The sequence below is a fragment of the Psammomys obesus genome, unplaced genomic scaffold (genome assembly GCF_907164565.1).
Source record: "Psammomys obesus unplaced genomic scaffold, mPsaObe1.curated_primary_1811, whole genome shotgun sequence".
Classification (NCBI taxonomy): Eukaryota; Metazoa; Chordata; class Mammalia; order Rodentia; family Muridae; genus Psammomys; species Psammomys obesus.
In genome coordinates this window covers 77,631-104,476 of record NW_026592890.1, presented here as the reverse complement: position 1 = coordinate 104,476, position 26,846 = coordinate 77,631, and the positions used below count along the sequence as shown (strand labels likewise).

Below are 26,846 nucleotides of genomic sequence, written 5' to 3'. Positions count from 1 at the left end.
AGAAAGAGAGAAAGAGAGAGAAAGAAGAAAGAAAGAGAGAAAGAGAGAGAGAAAGAAGAGAGAAAGAGAAAGAAAGAGGAAGAAAGAAAGAAAGAAAGAAAGAGAGAAAGAAAGAGAGAGAGAAAGAAGAAAGAAAGAAAGAGAGAGAGAAAGAGAGAAAGAAAGAGAGGAAGAAAGTAAGAGAGAGAGAAAGAAGAGAGAAAGAGAGAGAGAGAAAGAAAGAAAGAAAGAAAGAAAGAAAGAAAGAAAGAAAGAAAGAGAGAAAGGAAGAAAGAAAGAGAGAGAGAGAGAAAGAAAATACCTCATACTGCACAGAAAAGTAAAAGGAAGGAAAATAAAAATCACTAGCTCATTAGTTAAGCACAAGTCAAATTGAATAATTATCACTTTGCCTGCTACTCTGGCAAAGTAATTTCATTAAAAAAAAAAATACATTGTTAGCTTTTTGTTTCATGTTCACACAGTCTCAGATAAATAGGAATCCAGTCTGTGTAAAATGATCATCCAGCATACACAAGGTGAGAGAAATATATGTTGTTTGTCATTGTTACTTATTTATTAGTTTGTTAGGAGGAAGAGCCATCTTCAAAATGTTTTAGAAAAACAGATTTGAAATAAGTTTATTTCTAGCAGAAACCCCTCTTGGCTCTCTTCCTCTGCTGTTGCTAGGTCACGTGGCATCTCCCAGCTAGAGCTGAACAGTCAATTATGCGGTTTCTAAGCAGAAAAATGCTCCCATGGCAGTAAACAGCCATCCATCCCATGAGGTGACTCTGGTAATGAGGGTTTTCACTGCTCACTTGTGCTTTTAGAAGCACAATTCTCCTGAGCCTTTGCATGTGTTCCTAAGGTGTTGTTTTGCAAATTAACATCAAGTTCAGTGGCTTCCCCTGAAAGGCAAAGTGTTACTATAATTCACACAGATTAGGCATATTAAGTATTCAAATCTATTTAAAATTATTCATTAAGCTTCTGCTAGAATCATAAAAATGTCTCATAACATCTGATTAGTTCAGCTGAGGGCAGTTTTTAAAGGGGGCTGTTCTGCAAAACCATTGTCTTTCTTTCTTTGGTGGTTCCTGTTTGTGGAGCTGAGATTGAACCCAGGCACTTGTGCATGCCAGCCAAGTGCTCTAACCCCGAACCACAGCCTCAGAACAAACACCTTTAACGCCTAAAATAACAGGTGTGTCCAATGGACGAGAGGGACTAAATGGCTTATTTCTGTACCATAATTACACTCTAGGATCACCTGAGCTGACTTCATGAAATTTTCAAAATACAGAAAGAATTAGGAATTCAAGGGGACTTCATGTCATTCCAACATTCATTTTGTCAAAAATATAAAGCATTTTCACCAAAAACTCAGGTTTCTTTGCTAAGAGCCTGTACAGAGTTCACAGATTGAGACAGAGCTCATGGCTGAAGCAATGCCATTCATCTGCTTTGACTTCTGTATTGCCCATCTATTGTTATTTTTGTTATTGTTTTTATTTTTTTGGGGACAGGGTCTCTCTGTGTAGCCCTGGCTGTCTGAGAACTCACCCTGTAGGCTAGGCTGGCCTTGGATTCACAGAGATCCACCTGCCTCTGCCTCCCGAGTGCTGGGGTTAAGGAAACAGGACCTCACTATGTAGCCCAGGCTGGCTTTGAACTCAGGATCCTTCTGCATTAGTCCCTGATTCCAGGTCTGGGATTACAGAAGTATACCACCACACCAAGCTCTGTTTCTTTCTTTCTTTCTTTCTTTCTTTCTTTCTTTCTTTCTTTCTTTCTTTCTTTCTTTCTTTCTATGGTGCCAATTTAAATATTTAATTAGACATTGCATTTTCCACCTGTTTTTGAGAAATTGCATTTTTCATTTAGGATACAGTGCTTATAAAGTACAATGTTACCATTTCCTCTCCATGTTCAAGTATTGAGAATGCCCAGGAATTTATTGTAGCAGCTTAGATTTGAAACTGCCATGTAACTTGCTAAATGTGGGTCCTTCAAATGTCTCCCTGGGGAACAATGCTACGCCTCTTAATCTTAATCTTTCTTTGGTGGGCCTGGAGAGGCACCCCAGATGGAGGCGCTCCCCGCCAGGGAAGTGCCAGGCATCCCTCCAGGCATGCCACCAGCCCTCTGGTACAGCGTGGTAATGATGGCGCTGCAGACTTTCTCCAGTTCTTCCTGCTGGTGTTCAAATTCTTCCTTCTCAGCAGTCTGATTCTTATCCAGCCAACTGATGATTTTGTTACACTTTTCTAGAATCTTCTGTTTATCCTCATCATGATCTTGCCTTGAAGTTTCTCATCTTCAACTGTAGCTTTCATGTTGAAGGCATAGGACTCCAGCGAATTTTTGGAGGAAACCTTATCTCTCTGCTTCTCATCCTCAGCTTTGTAGTTCTCAGCCTCTTGGACCATGTGCTCAAATGGCCTCCTTGCTCAAACGTCCCCTGTCATTGGTGATGGTGATCTTGCTCTCCTCTCCTGTGCTCTTATCTGTAACAGAAACATTGAGGATGCCACTGGCATCGATGTCAAAAGTGACTTCGGTCTGAGGGGCACCACGGGGTGCGAGGGTATGCCTGTGAGTCTGACTTTCCAAGCAGGTTTTTATCCTTAATCATGGCCCTTCCACCTTCATACACCTGACTGAGCACATCAGGCTGGTTGTCAGAGTAGGTGGTGGAAGTCTGAGTCTGCTTGGTAGGAATGGTGGTATTGCGCTTGATGAGGACTCCACCAGCAGTTTCAACACCAGGGAAAGAGGAGTGACATCTAACAGCAACAAATCCTGAACGTTCTCAGACTTGTCTCCTGATAAAATGGCTGCCGGGACAGCTGCACCATAAGCAACAGCTTCATCGGGGTTAATGTTCTTATTCAGTTCCTTTCCGTTGAAGAAGTCTTGCAGAAGCTTCTGAATCTTGGGGATTCTGGTAGAACCACTGACCAGAACAATATCATGAATCTGTGACTTGTCAAGTTTGGCATCTCGAAGGGCCTTTTCTATAGGATCCAGTGTGCCATGGAACAGCTCAGCATTGAATTCCTCAAATCGAGCATGGGTAACAGAGGTATAGAAGTCAGTTCCCTCACAGAGAGAATCAATCTCAGTACTGGCCTGGGTGCTGGAGGAGAGGCTGCGCTTAGCCCATTCACAGGCAGTATGGAGACACCTGACAGCTCTCTTGTTCTCACTGATGTCCTTCTTGTGCTTTCATTAAAACTCAGCAATGAAATGGTTGACCATTCGGTTATCAAAGTCTTCTCCACCCTAGTGGGTGTCTCTAGCTGTTGATTTCACCTCAAAAATTCCATCCTCAATTGTGAGGATTGACACATCGAAAGTACCACCGCCAAAGTAGAAAATCAGCACATTCCTTTCAGCTCCAACCTTCTGATCCGGACCATAAGCAATCGCAGCGGCAGCTGGTTCGTTGGTAATTCGAAGTCTACTGAGGCCAGCGGTAGCTCCAGCATCTTTTGTTGCCTGTCGCTGAGAGTCATTGACGTAAGCTGGCACTGTGACCACAGCATTGGTAACAGTCTTCCCCAGGTGGGCTTCTGCAATTTCCTTCATCTTAGTGAGAACCACAGAGGACACTCCCTCTGGGTAGAAACTTTTTGTCTCTCCTTTGTATTCTACTTGGACCTTGGGCCTGCCTGCATCATTCACAGTGCTTCATATCAGACTGAACAACAGCATCATCAAATCTACGTCCGATCAGAAGTTTGGCATCAAAAACTGTCTTGGTGGGGTTCATTGCAACCTGATTTTTCACAGCATCCCCAGTTAGTCGTTCTGTGTCTGTAAAAGCAACATAGCTCAGAGTGGTTCGGTTACCCCGGTCATTGGCAATTATTTCCATCTTTCCATGCTGGAAGACACCCACACAGGAGTAGGTGGTGCCAAGATCAATGCCACCTGCCGGTCCCTTAGACATGTTTGCTCACCGTTCAGGCCTGGCAGTGCTGGCGGAGACACCACGCAAAACCAAAAGCTGGCACCGCGTTCAGTGAGCAAGCTCTGTTTCTAATGATGCTCCTCCAAAGTATGATCTGCGTATTATAATCTCAATACGCTCAGGTTTTACAAAACGTAGGATAAGAAGAGATAAGCGACAGCTGAACTAAAGAAAAAGAATCAGCCACAAGGCGCCAACTCTGAAAACTGGAGGAGGGTGATTAAATCTTCCTCCAACTCTCTGACTGGCACTAATCATTTGTCTTAGTCACTGTTTTGTGCTGTGGAGAGACACCGTGACCACAGCAACTCTTAGAAAGGAAAGCATTTAACTGGACCTTGTTTATAGTTACAGAAGTTTAAGTCATTATCAGCCCAGTGGGCAGCACACAGGCAGACATGGTCCTAGAGAAGGATCTGAGAAGTTCTATACCCACATATTCAGACAGCAGGAAGAGAGAGCCACTGGGCTTGGCTTGGGCTTCTGAAACCTCAAAGCCCACCCCCCAACCCCCACCACATTTTCTTCCAATCTTTTCCTTGGTCACCATCCCCTGGTGATCAAGCCTTTAAAACAATGACCTGTGGGGGCCATTCGTATTCAAACCACCACAACATAGTTTTCTGGATTGCTGCTCCAAATTCTTTGTCAAACCAGGGACTGAACCCAGGCACTTGCACATGCTAGGCAAATGCTCTGCCACTGAACTACAGCTTCAGCCTGATTATTTTCAAAGCCTCCAGCTAGGTTCCCCAGCAGCAAGAAAACGGAGGAGTAGTCTTCCTAAAAAAGGAAATAATTTTATATCTAGCCAAGTCTTCTCTTGAATAGGACTCTGGATTAGCTCTCATGTATGGTCATGACAAATTACAGGACACCTAGCTGCCTGTCCATGTTAAGTTTTTGTCAGCTTGGCATACCTAGAGTTATCTGGGATGAAGAACTTCAATTGAGAAAATGTCTCCACCAGTATTTGTGAAAATGTCTCCAAACAGTATTTACTGTGCGCTTAAAAATAGTTACAAAAAAAAATTTACAAGTTTTACATGGGGTTGTCCCCCTCCATACACAGAGAACCGTGGGGAAAACTTTAATGACAGCATAAAGGGTTGCATCTATCATTTCTAAATAAATAAAACAGACAAAATGCTCTTTTACACATTCTCTGAACTATATTTCCCACGGCTTTTAAAAGTTATTTTTAAGAAAGTATGCTTGCCCGTGTTATATGCCACATATGGGCTGGTATAAAAGTCAAATAAAAATAGACCAAAGAACTTATTACAACACCTAAAAGCTTTGAAACTGCCAGGGGAGGGGAGAACTTGGGCAGAAGATACAGGCGTGGACAAGGAGTTTATGAAAAAGGTTTTGGATACCACAGGATAAATAGGAATTATTTAGATATATTCCCTTAGGCTGGCAAAGGAGATCGCATGAACTTAACACGCTTCTGCACAGTGAGAAGAGTCAGCTCAATGTAGAGAGAGCCGCAGAGCTCGGGGAATCTGGGCCAGCTCTGCCTCAGACAGGGGCTGAAGAGTGTATGAAGAACTACAGAGTCACACACACAAGCGCACACGCGCGCGCGCACATACACACTCCTTCTAATTAATAAGTCGATCAAGGAACGAACAGACATTCCCAAAAAACAGAACCACAAAAGAGCAGTAAACATTTTAAAAAGGTGTGCCACACCCTGAGCCTCCAGGGAAACGCAAACTAAAACTTCCTTGAGACTCATTCTCTGGTGAAACTAGTTGTCATTAGGAAACAAACAATAACAAACGCTGGCGAGGCCGTGAGGGAAGAGGAACCTTGCTCACTGCTGGCTGAACTCTAAAGTGACTCAGCCCCTGTGGAAGTCGGCATGCAGGTTTCTCAGGAAAGTAAAGATACTCGCGAGCGTATACCCAAGTTACCTAAGTCCTGCCGCAGAGACGTCCGAGCACCCGTGTTCGTCGCTGCAGCATTTGCAATAGCTGAACCGTGGAACCGCTCAGCTCTTCACGGTCAGCCAAGGCCATCCTGTCCCAGCCCCCACGCGGGCAGCAGGAGCAATGTAAGGACTGGAGGATGCAGTGGCCTCTGGATTCTCGGGAGAGCTTAGCCTGAACAGAGGGCTAGGGGTGCCCCTGAGGCCTACTGTGTGCCTATCCACTGAGCCATTTCCCCAGTAGTTGAAAGTAGACTCGACACCCGCCCACCACCCTCCCCAGCCCTGCAAAATGCCCACACACACTTTCCCCACACTCACTACAAAAGAAGGGTCAGCAGGCACTGACTACAAGCACCCAGTGCTCAGGCTCCAGGAAAGCAGAGAAGGCCTCTACTGTGAACCCTGAGCCGGCCTCTACTTAGGGCAAGCACAGAGGGTTCCGGCCCTTTCTGCTCGCTTGTCTGCCCAGGAGCACCATCTGGAGGCTAGAATAGAGAACAACAAGAAACACACAGCGGCCATTCTCAAGCGTGAGGCCATCAGGGCTGCCTGGTGATCTGTCTGTAGGGAAGGCATTCCTGTATGTAAGACCAGAGTCACCGCCTTGGGTTAATCCCTGAGAAGAGGCAGCTAGAGAGAAGGGAGCATAGAGAGACAGGGAGAAATTAGAGTGCAGAGGAGGAAAGAACGTGCTTGAGGCCTCTCACCACCTGAGAGTCATGAAACCCGTCATAACCAGCACCACCATTTGCTGTGAAGGATGTAACACAGAGACAGTGCTTTTAATTTTAACTTTAGTTTATTCATTTATTTTGATTTCTCAAGGCAGGGTTTCTCTGTGCAGTCCTGGCTGCCTGCCCTGGAACTCTCTCTGTAGACCAGGCTGGCCTCAAACTCACAGAGATCTGCTTTGCTCTGCTCCGGAGTGCAGGGATTAAAGGCATGAGCCACCATGCCCAGCCTAACAGTATTTCTTTATAGACATATATTTCCAACTAAAAATGTTAGACAAGCAATGAGCCTTGCTGGAAGACCACTCTTCTGTGATCTTCCAATATGGCCTTGTTCCTTTCCAGGGCTTTCTGGGATTCTCACAGCAAGATTGGATCTTTCTTTACAGGTGCCCTGCCCTTCCTTTGATCTAGGCTCTTACTTATCAGCTTGGATTCCAGCCAGTGAACCCAGAAACCACATCAAGAGTTCATTTAGCAAAGAGAAGGTTCCTCACTTAACTGTCCAGGTTACTATGGCAACCATGACGGTGCTTTAAAAAGACCACACCCATATCCTAAGTTCTCGACTTCCCTCCCAGACCCTCTTTCTTTTGACCCTCATCTTTAAAATATCTTTTAATTAACTTCAACTCTGTTCTAGACTCGCTTGTCCTGAAATTCTTTTCTATGGTGAAGCCAAAAATCTGGCTTAACTTCGTCAGAGGTCCCTAAAGGATTCAGGAACTCCTGAGGATGGCAGTAATGGCAGAGAGACTTGGCAGTCCACGAGGCTTGTGAAGCAGGCAGGACCCTGGGAGAACAAGAACAGGGCAGAAGGTTGAATGAGAGAGCCCTAAAGGAGAGCCAGCCCAGGGTGGGCCTCTGCTTACTCTGTCTTTCTGCCAAGGACACCCCAGCCTCCCCTGCAGGAAGGCCATGGAACCAGACCCAGAGATGATTTTAATGAATGTGAGCTACAGATACAGCTTTCAGAAATTTAAGCATTATAGTGCAATTGTGGCATTTTGAAAACTTAGCCTGCTCAATCCCCATGTGACTACAGGTGACTCTTCCCTGTGGAATGAATGGGGTTAAAAGTATTATGCAAGTGATCTTTCGTGCAAGGAGTGATGTAAGTTAAACAAGTGGCTAACTTAGTAATTAGTCTGGTTTCACAGGCCCCAGTTTCAGCTACTTAGAGGTAGAACATTATCCTGTCCATGGCCACTTGGAGGAACTGAAAACTCCCTGGACGGTGATGAGAAAGATCATAGAACAGGGGCCACCCACCCAAGCCTGAGACATCTCACCTGTGGGTGTGGCCATTTCCCTTTCACTCAGCCTCAAAGAGTCACCTGAGGTCGTCTGGTGTTTGCCTGATCGCTGGGTGGATGCATGAATGACTGGATGGACACTGTGTAAAACTCACTGAAAAGGAACTCTCAAGAAGAGGGAACCCCTAGGCTGGGGTGCAGTTAGCTAGTTAAGGTGTTTGCCTTGCAAATATGAAAGACCTGAGTGTGGTCCCTAGAACTCGCTTTCCAAAAATTAAATTAAGTTTAAAGGTGGCCAGTGAGGTGTTGTGGACTTAGAAGTGAGTCTAAGAAAAGAAAATAAGCAGATCCCTAGCCCCTGGGGAATGATGCTGAAGGAAGACTCTGGACTCCACGCTCACTTTTCTGAAGGTTTCTGAAGATTTTCCAAGTCACAGAGTTTAGTGGAAATGCACAGCGTTGCTATCGGTACAGTAACAACTTTCTTCACTCACCTTGATTTCAGACTGGCCAGTATTTGGGAGGAAACCTAGGCATTTCACAAACTAAAAACAAATCGGACTTGTCTTTCTTCTGAAGATGAATATGCGAACTTCGGCATGGAAGTGAGAGGACGACGGGGTCTTAGCCCTTACAGAAGAGCACAGAAATTCCATGCTACGCCCGGAGCTGATCTAACCGGTTTTCTCCTCCGGGGCTATTGGTTATAAATGATCTCAGCGGGAGGGACCAGCGCCATTCTTCTGCTCCCACTTCTGCTAAGGAAGGTCCTGGAGCACAGGTGAGTTCTGGGAAGGGACCTCCGAGGCCCTGGGAGGACCGTAGACAGTCAGTTCACAATAGCGACCTCATGTGCTGCAGGAGTTAGAAAAGAACTGTGGAGGTCTGGAAAGAAAGGGGCCAGAGCCCCCAGGGACCCGGGAGTGACTAGGAGCAGACGGGACTAAGGACGGAATTAGCAGGCAGACAAAGGGGGAAGGCTTGAATTCTCGGCCCAGGTTCTGGAGAAGTCTGCAGTCATCTGCAGGAATTACTTAGTCTTCCTCTCCTCTCCTCTCCCTTGAAGGCAGTCATGCCTGCTGCCAGCTTGGTACGGAATGAGGAACCATGGCCCGGGCTGCAGTCTCCAAGCGCAATCGAACTTTGACACTTTTTTTTTGGTCCTGCTGTGCTGTCTGTGCGCATCTCTCACCGTAGGTGAGTTTGTGGGATCCGACTGGGGGATATGGGAAGGAGAGGTGAAGACGAGAGGTATCACAGTGACTGTGAGGCTGGCTCTCCCTTTGAGACTGCTCCTGGGTTCCCCGAAGCCATCACTTCTTCGGGTTCCTTCTGGGTCTCGAGGCCACACCCTTCCAGGGCTTGTAGAGGAGCAGGAGAGTAACAGAAATTAGTTACTGCAGGGTGGGAGGCTGGGGCTAGAAGAAATGGGGAGGTCATGGCGGCCAACAGAAGTCCCCTAGAGTGCTGTGACTAGATGGGGTGGGCATGGCGTGGTCCGTCTAGGAAGCCAGCACAGACGCTCTCCTCTATCCGGGCTTTGCGCACTCTACAAACTACCTTCCTTATTCTCCTACACTCCCTCCACTATGCCCTGGGCACTTTGCCCTTGCACTTTAACAGCAGATCAGAACACCCAGGGCCTGCTCATCTGGATCCACACACTGTCCCGTTGTTTCCAGACAGATTTCATGATGTAACCCTAAACAAGGCTGAGCTGGGAGTCAGTGAGCAATCGAACGTGCCTGTCACCTTGCTCACCCTGTAAAGAATGCTCCACCACTTGACTCCCTAAACCGGGATCCCAGCTTTCTCAGGAATAGCAGCAGTCAGCCTCCTTCCCCATCAGGAATCCTGTATCTAAAATTAATTATTAAAACCTAGCAGCCTCTGATTGGCTGTCTGTCTGCTTTCCTCTGGGACCCCTGTGTGTCCTGTTAGCCTTGACCAGTCACTGCTTTTACCTTACTAATCAATCACAGGACCAGTGTCCCTCCAAGCTGTTCACTCCAGCTAGGCTCTTATGCCAAGATTTTTCTAACTAACATCCCATCTCAGTAACACTATCTAGCATTAAGCACTTGTCACAGATGAACTTCTGCAAAGGCTGGTGCCTACTGACCATCAGCTCAGGTCTCCTGGTAAAGAAAAACCTAAGCCCCAAGGGTGGCCTTTAGACTATAAAAAGATGCCAAGACCTTTTAAAATTTTCAAAGCTTTGGCCTTAGTTGGGTAGACTCTCAACTAGCTCATCTAAGTTAACCCATTCACCTTACCTCATCCAGCCATGTGGCCAGCTAGCTTCCCAGGTCTGTCAAGTCCATCTCCTGGCAAAAAGCTTTCCTCCTTCTCCTTCCCAGAATTCCCCTACCCTCGTTCAGGAAGTCCTGCCTTCCGTGTCTCTTTCTCAGTCGAGCTAATTGGTCAGTCAGATTTTTATTGACAGATACTACATCCACACAACACACAAGACATTCCTCTGCAGGTACCCTTCTCCCTGCGCATTCTTTCCATGTTTGGTAAACAGCGGTCCTCCACACTTTACCACGGAACCAAAAGATAGACATTTAATTGAATATTTTTCATATTAGATCCCCTTTGACACATGCCTCTTGTAGCCTTTTTGCTCAGACACTTTTACTACCAGTTAGAAGCTCATGAAGTTATGGACCATCTTCTGATCAGGTCCCATAGTGTAGCATCACCACTATCTCTAGAAAATTCTACTTGTTCTGTGACTGCAAAAAGTCCTGCTCCCAGTTAAATGAGCAACAATGTTCAAGTTGTTGCTATGATGTGAGATCAGTAAAAACTGTCTCCATGTAATTTCTGTTCCATCCTCATCCTTCCTGCTCTACTATGACTCAGTATCCCCACAGGCCAACCTATTTCTACATAGTCTACATAAGCAGCTTCTGGAGCTTCACCAGAATGAACAGATCAGAAAAGACATCCTGAACTTTTCCTGCTATAACTGACAGGGCCTATGCCTAGTAATATCATGTGAATGACAGATAAATATATATATATATCCTGATGGAGAGCAGGAGTTGGCCATCCTTGACCTGTATCTTCAACCAAGAGGGAATGATTATGCTTAACTTAGCACAGTGGAAATTCAGTCAGGTAATTTCTTTTCTTTTCTTTCTTTCTTTCTTTCTTTCTTTCTTTCTTTCTTTTTTTTGTTTCTTTTTACAAATTTACTTTTAACTTTGATTTTTTTCACAATTTATTTGTTATATATCCCGATTAAAGCCCCCTCCCTCAACTCCTCCAGTCCCACCCTCCCTCCCTCTTCCCCTCATCCCTTTCCCCTAGTCCATTGAAAGGGGGAGTTCTCCACTATTGCCATCTTCCCATAGCTTGTTAAGCCTCATCAGGACTGCCTGGGTCCTCTTCCTTGATGGCCTGGCAAGGCTGCATCATCAGGAAAGAGTGATCAAAGAGCAGTCAACTGAGTTCATGACAGAGGCAGCCCCTACTCCCCTCACTCGGAGATCCACATGATGACCAAGCTGCCAAATGGCCACATCTGAGCAGGGGGTCTAGATCCTTTCCATGTATGGTCCTCTGTTGATGCATCAGTCTCTGTAGGACCTCCTGGGCTCAGCTCTTTTAGCTTTGTTGGTCTCCTTGTGGGGCTCCTGGCTCCTCCATGTCCCTCTATTCTCACTCCTTTCTTTCTCCATAAGACTCCCTGTGCTCTACCCAAAGGCTGGATCCAAGTCTCAGCATCTGCTTCAATTCCCTGTTGGGTGAGTCATTTCAGAGGACCCTCTATCATAGGCTTCCATCCTATTTCCTCTCTTCCACCTCTTCTGGTGTCTATCCTGTTTGCCATTCTGAATGAGATTTAAGCATCCTCCCTAGGGTCCTCCTTACTGTTTAGCTTCTTTAGGTCTGTAGATGGCTACAGCTAATATCTTCCTATAAGTGAGTATACACTATGCCTGTCTTTCTGTTTCTGGGTTACCTCACTCAGGATGATGTCTTCTAGTTCCATCCATTTCCCTGAAAATTTCATGATTTCCTTGTTTTTAATAGTGGAGTAGCATTCCATTGTGTAGATGTACCACAATTTCTGTATCCATTCTTCTGTTGAGGGAATTCTAGGTTGTTTCCAGATTCTGGCTATTACAAATAAAGCTGCTATGAACATAGTTAAGCAAATGTCCTTGTTGAATGGTGGAGCATCTTTCAGGCATATGCCCAGGAGTGGTATAGCTGGATCTTGGAAGTATCACTATCCCAATTTTCTGAGAAAGTGCCAGATTTATTTCCAAAGTGGTTGTACAAGTTTGTACTCCCACCAGAAAAGGAGGAGGGTTCTCCTTTCTCCACATCCTCTCCACCATATGTTGTCACTTGAGTTTTTGATCTTAGCCATTCTGACAGGTGTAAGATGGAATCTCAGAGTTGACTCTGAAGAAAGAAATAGAAGAAGATATCAGAAAATGGAAAGATCTCCTGTGTTTATGACTCAGTAGGATTAACATAGTAAAAATGGCCATTTTACCAAAAGCAATCTGAAGATTCAGTGCAATTCCCATCAAAATTTTCTTTCTTTTTTAAAGACACCCTTTCAGAAGAACTTTCTTCATGCCCCAGGCAGAGACTGTCTCTGAGTCCCTCACTCCCCCTCCTAACCTCACTGCATGTTTCCTTCACAGATGGTGCTTCTCTTTGCTACAGCTTCACTGTTGGCAGGTCAGAGTCTGGACAATGGAGTTCCGAAGTCATAGGCCAACTGAACAGAAAGACTATTCTTCTCTATACCAATAACAAGTGTCATGTCTTTGGTGTTTGGAGGAACAGACCGAATCTCAGAAATATCTGTGAAACACAGGTTGAGCCTCTGAGAGATGCAATTAACTTGATCAGAGAGCTCCTTTACATTGGGCAGGAAACTAATACAATCAGAAGTAAGTTTCAAATGGCCCCATGGGGCTGGGGGCGTAGTCAGTGTTAGAGGGACTGGCAGGCATGCATGAGTCCCTACGTTCAATCTCCACTGCTACAAACTATCTAAAAGAACTTATCAGATGGCTCCTGAAGGAAAGAACAGGATTTGCTGTAGTGGAAAGTTTTGCAGTCTTTAAAACCTCAGTTATGTTATTGTAAACATGTTTTTGTTTTATCTCAGGTGTGGGATATGGGGCTGATTCCTATTTTCCACAGCAACAAACTATAAACTATTTGCCTCATGCAGGCTCTGAGAGGGGCTCTTTGTAGGTGCAGATAGTTTAATTCTGAGGACTCTGAGAGGGAATAAAGGCCAGAGCCCACAGAGTCTTGAGGGGAGGGCACATGATAGGAAGAAGGCTGCTGGTGCTCCCCCAGCTGCTCCTGATGATTGATGCAGTTTGACAAGAAAAAGTTGGAGATATCCTGAAATGAAGGTTGGGCTTGCCCCACAAAACCCAGTGACCCTAGCCAAAGAAAACTATGCCCCTTCTCCCTACTAACCTTCTTTCTCTCCTACCTGGTGTTGGAAGGGATAGTGGTGGAAGGGATTGTGGTAGAGAAGGGAGAAAGAAGCATAAGAAATACAAATAAAACAGTTTTTAAAATTATGCCAACAACTTGTGACAGGTTAGGGACAGTCATTGTTTTCATGAAGGGAAAAATAATGAATTGCTGTAGTACCACATAGGAGGTCCAGCAGCAAGCCAAAATGTGGAAGGTAGAGAGCGAGGTAAGAGGATGGGAAGAAAGGACAGCAGACAGGATTCACCAAGGCCAGAGACTGATCTCTTTCCAATGGGCACAGAGCCCCTCATTCTGCAGGCCAACATATGCTGCCAGCGTAGAAAAGATGGATATTTCCATGAATCCTGGGACATTGGAATCAATAAAAGCAATATGTTGCATGGTGTCTCTAGTAAGGGGACTGAAGTCAATTCTGGAGCCAGCTGGATAAAAAGGCTATTGGAGAAAAATAGGCATGTAATTCACTTATTTAACAAGATGTCACGAGGGGACTGCAGGACCTGGCTGGATGAGATCAAGGTGCACGGGGAAGAAAATCTGGAGCACACAGGTAGCTGGGAAAAGGGGGAGGAAGTTCCCTGAAGGTGTGTGTGTGTGTGTGTGTGTGTGTGTGTGTGTGTGTGTGTGTGTTCTCTAATCACCGTTAGTTCTTGGGTCAATGACCATTCTTTCTACCATTTCCTTTCTCCCCCTCTCCTATCTCATTAATTGTGTTTACACGGGTCACTCACTGTGGCTGTCTCTGGCTGTCACAGACTGAGCATCCTTTTACTTCCTGAACTTTTCTCATCCTAGAGTCACTGGTTTTGTTTTGTTTTGTTTTTGTTTCGTTTTTATTTTCATCTCACCTGATCTTTTTCTTCTTCTCTGCCATGACCCTCACAGCTCAGCTCCTCTTCTACCAGCAGGAAAGACGAGATCTCCTCATTACCCTGCTTCCCCTACCATAACTACATGAGTCTTTTGAGGACCAGGGACATCCCCTCTCCTTTTCTACTCAGGACCCATACTAATAGTTGTTGTATAGCAAATGGGGTGGAGGTCTGTGTGTTGCTGAATTATCTGAGGACCCAAAAGCTAAGGTGAGATTTCTCCAGATATGAGGTCTGGTCAAAGACTCAACCTGTGTCTTCATTTTAGCCTTGCCACCCACGACTGCAGATGTGGACCAGCCTTTGTCCATGGCATTCATGACCAACCCTTCTGTCCTGTTGATAATCCTCACCTGCTTCCTCCTGCATGTTTTCTGAGGAGAATCCTCTACAATGACAGGTACTGAGGGCACTATTGGAAGAAGAGTAAGGGACAGATGGGTAAAGAGTGAGGAAACAAGTGAATTCTGGGAGACCTGCTCTTGTCCCTCAGCTACGGCATCTTACTGAGAAAGCAAGCAAGCAATTTGGAGTTCATGTCACCTATTAGCAATAACTTGTGCGTACTCAGCCTTGACAGGAGAGCAATCTTTCACAGCCTAGTGGGAATGACAAGGGAACAGAGCAAGTGCCTGGTTAGAGCGGGTCCCTAGTTAGGAGCTTCTCATGCTGCAGATGTGGGGACCCTAGAGACACGAGAGAAGGAGGTGGTTTTTAGACTAATGTGTAGAGGGAAGAGGATTCCACAGACGGTGATAAAGAAGATAAAATAAGGAGTTGGCAAGACCACCTGCTGCTCCTACATCAGACCAGGGTTTGTTCCCAGCACCCACACGCCAGCTCATGGCCATCTACAGCTCCAGGTCCAGGGGTTCCAGGCCCTTCTTCCCCACAGACAGCGGGCATTCACACAGTGCCTGACACACATGCAGGCTAACACTCACACACACAGAAACGAATCACGCAGCTGCCGCCGCCGGGGGCAGGGTTCCCACTGGAGGCAGGTGGGACTGAGCTGCTGTTGGAGGCCACTGCTCCTGTCTGGACTGCACAGAGGGACAAGGTGGGGCAGGGACAGCCACACCCACAGCTGTGTGCCACTCTCACTTGTTGAGAGGGTTAGAATGAAGCAGAAGAGATGTCTCAGACCCCACTCACGGTCTGGACAACCAGGACCCAGGATCCTCTCTGCATAGGGCTCCTCCAAGCTCGTTTGGATCCTCTCATCAGGCCCTGAGTCAGGGAGCACAGCTAGTCATTACTGCTTTATCCTGAACTTCCATGTTCTGCAGCAGCGATTGAGGGAGGAAGACAGGAGATGTTCTAGGATGTAGAGCCCAGGAGAGATGGGAGAAGGGGAATGATGGGAGGAGGGTGGCTGGGGTGGTGATTCAGGTCACCCAAGAGAACTGACCCAAACTGTCCTCAGAGCCTTCAAAAGACGTGTTTCCTTGCTGCAGGTTGAAGATGCTCACGGGAAAGCCATGAAAGTTCAACTGCTGCAGCCTCTCTCCCTATTCGTCAACCTCAACCAGACAAATCGTCATGCTGCTGATCTAGCATTTCATGTTCTTTCCACTCTGTGCTAGTCACTTTGGGTCCTTTCTTATCACCTGGTATTTTTTATCTTATTGCTTCCTGGTGGGAGTTTTCTCTTAACATGGAACTATATGAACTGGAGATCTGAAAAAACAAAACAAAACAAAACAAAAAAACCACCAACAGGTACCCAAGCACAGGAAACAGGATATCCAGATCTTGTAGGCATAACTTTATTGTGTGTTTCAAATGCTGATTTCTGTACACCCTCTCCTCCATGTCTGCTTGTAATTCTTGTTCTGAGAATCTCCTGTCTGAATGCAATATAAAGACTGCTCCCAATTGTATCCTAATATGTCAATAAAGCAGCTTACAGCCAATAGCTGAGCAGTGGGGAGAATAGGGCTGAAGTTTCTGTCAGCCAGGGGAGGAGGATTCAGAGGAAGTAGGGGACTGAACAGTGGAAGAAGCCCAGGAGACATCAAGATAGAGAACTGGCATATAAAAAGCTACAAAGTACAAATATCTCTGGGATGTATGCTGGGAGGAAGCCAAATTAGCTTAGAGGGTGAAGAATAAATTAACTGCTCAGCTCTTGTGCTGTGAAGCTTGTTAAAATAGTATAATAGAGTGTCAATTATTTGTGTGGTCTCCAGGTTAAGAAAGAAACTAAGAAACAAAGTTTTATAAACATGATTTTAACATTTTGGCATACCAAATTGGACAAACTTATATAAATCTAGCCAGAACTTACACAGAATCTAAACTTAAACAGAAAACAGTTTCTTAGTTCTGTTTATTAGGTGAGCAACTGCAGTTTCTAAGGCAGAAGCTCACAACTTCCTGATTAGACCTATCCCCCCATTCTGTCTTGGAGATGCCCTTGCAAATTGGGGCTGATAGCGCTTCAGCATGTGTATCCATCGGAATATAACATGGGAATAGCTCTGAAACTGACCAAGAAATGAAAATGTCTCCAGCCAGGACTTCACCCATGCATGGCCATTAAATCTTTGCCTACAAATTCCCCAGGATTTATCTTGCCATTCTTTTAGATGGCACAGATAAAAAATTATTTTCTAATTTGGTTATACAGTCCACACTAACTTATATTTTTAAAAAAGCTTTACCTGCTCAAACAGAGAGCAAAGGATCATCTTTAACTGAACTGTACTCAGTGCACAGTCCATGCATATATTAATACAAAAAATGCATAATACCTTTGAAAGTTAATATTTGCAGAGCAAGAGGACCAGACACAAAAAAAGACAAGACAAATATCCCAGGTGATAAAACCTCAAGACCTCCTCAAAGAACTGCATCTGGGACAGTTTCAAACTGGCTAGCTAGATTGTCCATCATCACAAGTTTTTCCAGTCAAGACTTCAGTTACGCTCTGAACCTTCGGCATGCAGAGACTAGAAAGCAAAAGTTACAGCTAACTTTCTTTTTTTTATGTTTTATTTTTTCTTTTTTATTATTATTATTAATCACACTTTATTCATTTTGTATCCCCCCATAAACCCTCCCTCCTCCCTTCCCGACCCTACCCTTCCTCCCCTTTCTGCATGCATGCCCCTCCCCAAGTCCACTGATAGGGAAGGTCCTCCTCTCCTTCTTTCTGATCTTAGTCTATCAGATCACATCAGGAGTGGCTGCATTGTCATCTTCTGTGGCCTGGTAAGGCTGCTCCCCCCTCAGGGGGAGGTGATCAAAGAACAGGCCAATCAGATTATGTCAGAGGCAGTCCCTCTTCCCTTTACTATGTAACCCACTTGGACACTGAACTGCCATGGGCTACAGCTAACTTTCTTAAGCCTGGACAATATCCAATTTTCTTGCCCCCCCACACACAAAAAAAGAAAAACTATGTCTCAAATCAGCATAAAGCAATTTAAGAAAACTACTCCTCATTTCCAAGAGGCAGGGGTAGGGGTAGAAGTTTTTGGTCATTCTACGGGTGATAGATGTTTGTTATTGTTTTAAAGGGAGTGGTTGCTGGGCATGGTGGCACACACCTATAATCCCAGCACTCTGGGAGGTAGAAGCAAGTGGATCACTGTGGGTTCAAGGCCAGCCTGGTCTACAAAGTGAATCCAAGACAGCCAAGGTTACTCAGAAAAATCCTGTTTTGAAAAACAAAACTAAAATTCTTAAAAGGGTCGGTTATAGAAGTGACAAGTAAAAGGGTCCGTTATTGAGTCTACTGTTAGACCAAAGGCTACTAGTGAGCCAGAGATTTTACATGCTATAAATCTCTGTATGTTGATACAGAATTAAGATATTATTTGGTTACAACAGGCTAAAGTATTGTACCCATGTGATTTTTAAAAATACAATGTTAAGTTCCTGTCACTTTGAAAGCTGCTATTATCAACTGTTTCATATAATTAAAAATGCATATTAGCAGTCAGACAATCAAACTCATGGTTATGTTAGATACTAATTTAGTTAATTACAAAAATATGTTTCCTAGACTGATGGATAAAAATAGATAGAAACAATTGAGATAAGATAGATGGATGGATAGATAGATGATCTCCAAAAACCTCAGAGATCTACAGAATATGGCATTTGATGATGTTTTAATAATAAAAGGCTTTTCTGACAGAGACACATCTGTTCCTGGCAGCACCTCCAATCTCCTTCAGGGAAGATGATGGGCATCAAAGAATCAAAGGTGGCGTGATAGCCACTGCACAAAGACTGTTCTTATCTTGGCTGCTGATAGCAGGCTGAGTGCCCAAACTACGAACAAAAGCGCGACCCTAGGAAATCGAGTATCCAACATTGCAGAGACTGGGTAGGCCAGGCTTTTAGAATTCCTGCTTCACACAACAGTCTGTCAGTTATTCTGGGCCAGTAGGCCGAAGACACCCCAAGGACACCAAGAATCCTTTAGTGACTGTCCAGGCAGTAAATTATCTCTTATTTCTGTACTTTTGGGAGCTGCTTGCCTGCACTTCCTGCATCTTGGGTAATATTTTCTTCTCAATTCTGGTGGGGCTGAAGACTAGATAGTTATAGCTACAGTAAAGCTTAAGTTGGTTAGAATCTAAAAACATGGTTTAGGTTGATAAATGTAAGGTATGATGAGAAAGTGATTTAGGAGAACACTGGACACCAGGATAGGATAGATAGTGGAATATTTTCTCCAAGATTGCCAAATACAAATGGACTGGACCTTGTAAATGTAATTTTTACCTGAAAATTCTCATAATTATTTATTGTTATATGGTTTATTAGAGAAAAACCCATTTTTTACACCAGCGGGGACATGTAGTAGGTAAACATCCACCAGTTCAGTGTTTTCAGTAGTAAGTTTTCCCTTCTGTAGTATATTATGCTATATGTGTTCATCCTTAATGTTTACTCTTATTACATGTTTATGGGCAATTTGCCTGCACTCTGTATGTGCACCATATCATGCTGCAGAAGCCGGAAGAGACATCTGATCCCTAGAACAGGAGTTACAGACCATTCTGAGCTACCATGTGGGTGCTGAGAATTGAACCCAGGGTCCTCTGGAAGAGCAGCCAGTGATTTTAACCACTGGGCATCTCTCCGGTCCCTAAAATAATCTTTTTATTTTATTGTTTTACAAACACATAAAGTTGGGAGTGGTGAGGGTGGATCAGGAAGGATTGAGGGGAAAGTGTGAGCCATAAATATGATCAAAATACATGTATGCAGACATGACAATCTCAATGAAGAAAAATACTGTAAAATAGTGAAAAATACTGTATTCTTTAAATACAGTGACCTACAGCCAGATATTAATGCAGAGAGTGAGAAACCTTGAAGCCTCAGGTTTAAATGGGATGTCTCCAACAAATGGAATGTCTTCTCTCAGAGAGCCTCTCAGGGAACCCTGTGGAATAGGAGGCAAAAAGAACCTAAGAGCCAGAGGAGATATAGGGCATGAAGAAAACAACGCTGTCTTCATCAGCATGAGCAAAACTCATATGAACTCACAGGGTCTGAAGTAGCATGCACAGTGCCTGCACAGGGATGTACCAGGTCCTGTGTGCTTATATATTATCGTGTCCAGTTTAGTGTTTTTATGAGATTCCTAGCCATGAGAAGACGTTTGTCTCGGGTTATTGTGCCCTCTCTTGGGTTCTTTTCCTTCTGTTGGTCTGTATTGTCTGGCTTCCATGTGATGGTTTTTGTTTTGTCTCGTTATATTTTTTTAAATGAATGTACAAATGAATTAATTAATTAATGGAAACCTAGCCACTAGGGTGAAGGTTAACAGTGAACTGTCATTTATACCTGCTGGGAGAGGGAAAACTAGTTTTCTCCAATGGAGTGACACTCGGATTCTCACCCACTCCAGGGAAGGTCACACATTCAGGAGTAGTGGACCCACAGATAATAAATGCAACAGTTTCTTGGGGTGCTTTGATCTGATTACAGTTGAGTGGCTTGTTTTTGTTTTGGTTTTTTCTTTATTGGGTGATGTTGTGTTTTGATTTCTAGGTTTTGCACGTTTGTTGTTGTTTTGTGTTTGTGTTTTTTGTTTTTTGTTTTTTTTTAGGAAAAAAAACAGTGTAGGGTGGGTAGGGAGCAGAAAAAAATCTGGAAGAACTTTGGGGAGAGGAAGAATATGATGAAAATATATTTAAATTTTAAAATGGCTTAAAATAATAAAAAATATAAAAATAGAAACTACTTATAAGTGCTAATTATAAACTCAAAGAATGCCACGCTTTGGAAAGAAGGGACTTCTCTTTCTTTTCCTTCCAGATCCCCATGAGCATTATACATGAGCTCTACTTCCATCTCCTCACCAGGGCCAGCAAGTACCAATACCTATAGGACTTAGATGAGCTTGTCTTTTGGAGACAAACCAATGCTATTCCAATATAGCTGCTGAGTGGCAGAAATGACAGATGTTTAATAATATTATTGGGGGCTGGTCTGGTGCTATGTATTTTAATGCTAATTACTGGACCCTGCCTGGATGAGCACATTTTCACATACACCTGTCCTTATATAGACCTTGCCTTAGATATTGCTTCTGTTTAACCAATAAAAAGTCGACCTGAGAAAGGCAAAGTTGAGATTAGCAGAGCTAAGGTTTGAGGGCTTGGAGGACAGAGAGGATCTTGGGAAGGGTACAGACAGGAAGAGAGCAGGAACGAGGAAGCCATCATGTAAACAAGGAAAAGGAACCATGTGGGTCGGGAGGAAGGACTTTGAGAATGGCATGGAAAGGAGTGATCAAAATGAAGAACAAGCAAGTATCTGGGAATTATGGATACAATGTAGGCCAGATAGTAATAGTTAAGGTGGATGGTATGGACAGAGGCTGGAAGATATGAGGTAGCTATGGGGTAAGAATTAAGACAACAAAAAACAAGATGGGGAGAAGGACCTGGAGGAGATTCAGATGTAGGAAGAAGAAAGCTGGTGAGAAGTGAAGAATGGCTGGCTGGAGGTTAGAGGGAAAGTCAGAGGATGATGGCGGTTGAGAAGGAGACTGGATGTGGCTGAAGGTGAAGGTCAGAACAGAAACTCACAGAGGAGACTTGAAATTGCTGTCAGTCTGAACACTGTCTGAGGCGGGGACTGGCCTTAGGTTGCACATGTCTCCTTCTGGTGTCAGGCTGCAGAACCCCTTTATGGAGGCAGGGACTTTGCATGTGTGGGCTGGTTCCAGACCCAGAGAGCTGAGCAGCAGTGGAGGGGGAGGGGAGACTGGTAGGTTTGGGAGCCTTGGGGCAGGACAATGACATCAGCCCCACTGTGTTCCTAGCCTCTGCCTCCCAGCCAAGGGACCACAGGGGGCTGCAAGGAGCTACAAGCAAGCCAGAGAGTGGCAGGCAGTCGCTTGAGTTCACAGCCATGTGCCTGGCACTTTAGTGAATCTCTGCCAGGGTCCTCTGCAGGGCGGCACTGAATCCTAACCGATTTTCTTCACAGCTCTGGCTAGACTGTTGCTCAGGGCATGGCAAAGAATGCAGCACCGAAAAATCTTTCCACACTGGCTCTGTGACTTTTGGTTCTACTGAGCTGTTGTAAGGGTCCAAGAATCACTAAAGAAAGACCCCAGACTCAAGTAGTGTGAAATAGTAGAGAGCATTTATTCTGAAGAAAATTCCAGCATGCAGGGATCACCACCGTCTCCAACAATGGGGACACTGAAGGGAGAACCCAGCCTCTACTTAAAGTCAGTTGAGGGGATTCCCAGGGTGCATATGTGGGTGTGTTAAGTAACCTTCACTTTGACTGTTTGCTAGTGACTCAGGAAGTATGCGGGGATTTAGGATTACTCAGACCCTTAGGGACTTTCCAGAGTGGCTAGGGACTTTATTGGTTCTTTTTGCTCGCCTTGAACCCATATGTTGTGGGTATGTGAAGTAACCTTTACTTTGACTGTTTGGTAGTGACTCAGGAAGTATGGGGGTATTTAGGATTACTCAGACCCTTAGGGACTTTCCAGAGTGGCTAGGGACTTTGCTGGTTCTTTTTTGCTCGCCTTGAGCCCTTATGTTGTGGGTATGCGAAGTAACCTTTACTTTGACTGTTTGGTAGTGACTCAGGAAGTATGGGGGGATTTAGGATTACACAGACCCTTAGGGACTTTCCAGAGTTGCTAGGGACTTGCTGACCTTTGTGCTTGCCTTGAGCCCATATGTTGACCTTTAAGCCCCTGAACGGTGTTTTTTCCAGAAATTTTTCTTTTTCTGTATTCCAAGAAACAGAAACTCAGGCCTAGTCAGTCAAAATTGAAAATGAAGCCTGTCATGGAGTCAGGTTATCCAAACAGACTGGGGCTTCTGAAGGGGTCTCAAGGGCCTTTGTGGCTGTTAGACCCCTCACTGTCTGTGGTCCTTGCAGTGCAGCTGACTTGCAATGGCTTAATGGTAGAAGGAGGGGTGGGAGTAGGGGTGGGGATCCATCACATTTTTCATCACAAGGTAGCAGTCCTCAGCTGGAAAGCTCCTGGACCTTCCTTACTGCCAGGCAGACATTGCTCCACTTCCTGCCCTGCCAGGAAAGGAGCTAGAAGGTACTCCTGGAGAACAAACATGGAGGAAAAATCCAGAGGCCTATCACGGTCACACCCTCAGCCCTCAGCTACCCTGGGATCCACAGGAAGCCTGCACAGCGTCACTAGGCTGTGATGGTCTGGGCACAAGGCCAGACCTTGTCAGGAAGCTGACTCAGACAGCTCCCTTGGACTTGAGGCACTCTAGTCTATGAAGATTGCCTTCCTCCGAGATACCTCACAAACCCTTAGCCATCTGAGGACCTCTTTGCCCTCAAACTCTATTTCCTACCTTCCCATGCTTTTTCTCCAGCAGATAACAAGAAATGATTCGAGGGACAAGGCAGCCACAGCCAACCACTTGCTCATTTTGTTTCTATTGCTCTTGTTTGAAGACAGGATTTCACACCATTTGCCACACTAGAGAACTTGCAACAATCCCTTCTTTCTGTAGGATTACAGCTTTGTGCCACCAGGCTCAGCTTCAATTCCCATGTGATTCATCAGCCTCCAGTGTTGATGATAATTAATGTTTAATATTGACATATCTTTTAGTTAAACAGCAGCCATTCCTAAGCCAGCTGTTTGCCTGAATTACCACACAGAGACTAGGATTTATTGAATTAACCTAGAGCACAATGCTGGGCAGTAATTACTCCATCCTAACCCTCCAAGCCTGCATAGCTTCCTCCCATTCAGATTTCTCACATTATACTTGCTTTTTAGTCCTATCATAGGTCGGGAAATTTCTCCTGGTGTTTCCAGGTCCTCTCATCTTGGATCTCCCCTCCCACTCCTCTTTCTCCTCCCTCCACACCAGAATGTCCCACCCTCTTTTCTCTATTGCTCAGCATTAGCTGGTTGTTTTTATTGGCAAAACAGAAAACTGATGGTAACATGTTTCCACAGACTTGAGACAGGTGATGCTTAGAACACAATACAGTCATCCAGATTAAACCAGACAGGGGTGTAGAGAAATCAGCATTTGAATGAACAAGGGTACAGTGGATCCATTTCACAAGACCACCATAGCAACACAACAGCCTGCTCAGCTCATTCCCTGGCCACCTATCTTTCCCCACTTTTACATCCACAAAATGCTTTTACCCCCTTTTACACCAGGTGGCAATGTGAGCTCATGCCATAAGACACCTCATCTACTCAGGGCTGGAGCACCTTGTCCTCTAGGGAGGACCCTGGCAATGGTACTGGGTGGGGAGCTATGGAAGCTGCAGCCCTTGCTCCCAGGCCTGTGTGTTCTGCCTCCTGGGGAGATGGCACCAGATAGTGGTGTTCTTTAGACAGGAGTGGGTTCTTTTGCTCTGTAAATACGGGCACTAATTTTCTTTCAATCTGGCAATCCTTATTCTCTCTCTCTCTCTTTCTGTCTCTGTCTCCCTGTGACACCCCTCTCCCTTTCTCTTTCTCTTTCTTTCTCTCTCTCACTATAACACCCCTCTCCCTTCCTCACTCTCCCCCCCTCCTACAATAAATCTCTTTCCTTACTAGATCTTTGCATGGCACCTATCTTCATATATTATAACACTGGTAGTGAAACACAGGAGGCAAACCTGGTATCTTTGCGCACTGGGATCCCCACTCAACTCTATTGTCAAGCCACTGCATCTGCAACATGCTCTCAGCTCACTGACCATTTGTAAGGACATCCACCACCGACATTTAGGTAAGCTTTGCCTCTTCCATCCCACTGCCCTCCAGCTGCAAACCTGCAGTCTCTTGTAGGCACTGATGACCCACTGTCCCACCGCCTGCTCCTCTTATAACCTCCACTCTGAAGCTGTCTGTCTGCCTTTATCCTTTCCTGAGGATGAGATTCCCTCTGTATCCTCAGAAGAACTTGGCCTTACTGCTGCTAAAGCCCTGGAGCACTGAGTTTCTCAGGCTCAGCCAGATTAAGCCCCTAACCCCTGTGTTAGCTGATGGCCAAACTGCTAGTCTCATGACCCACTCTCTGCCCCACCCAGTCCTACTTGCACCTCCAGCCACTCTTTGTCACTTCCTCAGCTTTTCTCTCTCTCTCTCTCTCTCTCTCTCTCTCTCTCTCTCTCTCTCTCTGTGTGTGTGTGTGTGTGTGTGTGTGTGTGTGTGTGTGTGTATATCTCCCTTGGGCACCCCTCCCCATTTCTCTTTCTCTCCTTCCTCCTTCTACAATAAAAATCCTTTCATATGATATCTGTTGCAAAGAGGCCTAACTTTATAATATAGATAAAGAAAAATAGCAACATGAAATTGATGATGATGGAAAAAACAGAAAAAGAAAGTCTCATTAAGGAAAGAGAGGGAGGAAAATACAGGAAAAGGAGAGAGGGAGGGAAAATAACAGTATGGATGGCTGAAAAAGCTGGGTGGAATCATGCTATTAACTATGTACAAAAAATGACAATATAAACAAGCAAGTTATAAAACAGGTAAAATTATCTCAATAAAAACATATGAACATATAACCATATATAAATATATTATATATTTACATATTATATAATATAAATAAATATATATAGTTTTAATGAACTTTTTCTTAGCGGGGCTGATAGCACTCCCTCCAAGAGTTTCCCTAAGAAAAGCTGCATTATCACATAAGAGGATCTCTCTCTATGTGGTTGTTGGACTAAGAAATTCCCCAAACACCCAGCCTATTGCTGTTGCCTTGGGTTGCCCTGCAGAAGAGGAAAGTAGTCTCTATTGCTGAAGACACCATGCCCCTCATATATGGGTCTCAGAAGCCCCTGAGCTGGAACTCACCTGAAGCCTCTTCCTTGAGGACTTTCATGGTGCCAAAGGGACCATACAAGCTTCCAAGGGGTGAAGCATCCAACAGTCCAACCCAGCTAAGATGCCTACTAACCACAGCAACGACCAGCACAACATGAGAACCTTGAGGGTGCAGTATTGGAACAAACAACTTGGTGGTGACCAGCAGCTCTCTGCTTGATCTTGAGGCTTGCTCAGCATGAGGGATACCATGCCTGGTACTGGAAACCTTGCAAACTCATCAGGGCTAGTGAAATCATGGTTATTGGAGGAGAACCTACAACAATTTCCTGATTACACCATCAAAATCCCAAACCATCATTATTTATCTACAACAACAATCTATAAAATTTGTCATTATATCCACAGGTAAGCATAGTTGTCAATCCTCATCCAGAAAAGTTCTCTTTACAACAGAGACCACTACAGAAAACTACGACCAATCAAATGCAGAGGAGTGGAGTCCAGGCCCAGTGGAGACATCTGCACAACATTCCACAACTACTGCTTAGAGAGCACTGCAGACCAGGGCTGGGCAGACTGTAAGAGCCCGAGGATCAGGGCCTTTGCAGTGAGTAACATCAGAAGCTGCACCAATGAAGACTCCCAGACCAGACTGCCTAAACGTGAGCTGACAAGGAGGGTAGCACTGACCATAACAACCTGCAAGGGTCGGGGACACCAGCACAAAGAACTGGAGGAAAGGAGTAAACCCGGGAGCAGGAAAGGTAGCCCTCTCCAGGAAGAGCACCCCAATTGGTTGTCCAGTGTCAAATGGTCAGCCCTGGAAACATACGTATAAGTAACATTGCTTAGACTCAAAAGGTTCTTCTTGGGAATGTATATACAAATACATATGTGCATGAAATAACTACTGATGGAAAAAGAGGCCATGATTTGAAAGTGAGCAGAGAGAGGTCTGTGGGAAGGTTTAGGGGACGAGAAGGGAAGGGGAAAACATTGCAATTAAAATACAGTCTCAAAAATGAACAAGCAGATTATTACTCTATCTTTCCTGAAAATTGAGGGACTCAGGCTTCACAGAGATAATACTTAATTTTGAGAGCTTTTCTCACTCCCTAAAAAAGATTAGAAGAAAAACAGGGTCATTATCCAACTGTTGGGACTAAAGGAGCCTGAAGCAAGGAAACTGTGTTCTGTAAAGACAGTGGTTCTCTCTGAGACCCTGTGTAGTTCAGCACCTATTTGAATCTCAATTTGACAATTGTGCACACATTGGGAAGAGGACAGATAATCCAGTGAACCCCCAAATCCATCTTGGAGTCCTGCAG

The 26,846-nt window shown here is 44.8% G+C and overlaps 1 protein-coding gene, 1 long non-coding RNA gene and 1 pseudogene across 2 annotated transcripts in view; 1 reads left to right on the top strand and 2 right to left on the bottom strand.

The window, feature by feature from the left end:
* Positions 1 to 2,031: 2,031 nt before the first annotated feature.
* On the bottom strand, positions 2,032 to 3,937 carry LOC129683232 (heat shock cognate 71 kDa protein-like; annotated as a pseudogene).
* A 2,758-nt stretch (positions 3,938 to 6,695) lies between these two features.
* The window catches only part of LOC129683405 (uncharacterized), a 64,951-nt gene continuing 44,800 nt past the window's right edge, over positions 6,696 to 26,846 (bottom strand). The window contains exons 3-5 of the long non-coding RNA XR_008721143.1: positions 11,858 to 12,306; positions 8,379 to 9,245; positions 6,696 to 7,421 (exon numbers count right to left, since the gene is read on the bottom strand). This is a non-coding gene — a long non-coding RNA (uncharacterized LOC129683405). The remainder of the gene's footprint in view (positions 7,422 to 8,378; positions 9,246 to 11,857; positions 12,307 to 26,846) is intronic.
* Ulbp1 (UL16 binding protein 1) lies at positions 8,607 to 16,305 on the top strand. The gene is made up of 6 exons (XM_055616115.1): positions 8,607 to 8,665; positions 8,951 to 9,081; positions 12,555 to 12,806; positions 13,655 to 13,924; positions 14,515 to 14,646; positions 15,707 to 16,305. The coding sequence occupies exons 2-5, from the start codon at positions 8,982 to 8,984 to the stop codon at positions 14,622 to 14,624; spliced, it is 732 nt and encodes a 243-aa protein (XP_055472090.1). The 5' UTR covers positions 8,607 to 8,665; positions 8,951 to 8,981; the 3' UTR covers positions 14,625 to 14,646; positions 15,707 to 16,305.

Excerpts from the sequence above, each read along its gene's own strand:
- Ulbp1 (XM_055616115.1), top strand. The coding sequence starts at position 8,982 with ATGAGGAACCATGGCCCGGGCTGCAGTCTCCAAGCGCAATCGAACTTT. Across the intron at positions 9,082-12,554 it reads GTGCGCATCTCTCACCGTAG|ATGGTGCTTCTCTTTGCTAC; the intron begins GTGAGTTTGTGG and ends TTTCCTTCACAG. Across the intron at positions 12,807-13,654 it reads GGAAACTAATACAATCAGAA|AGCCCCTCATTCTGCAGGCC; the intron begins GTAAGTTTCAAA and ends CAATGGGCACAG.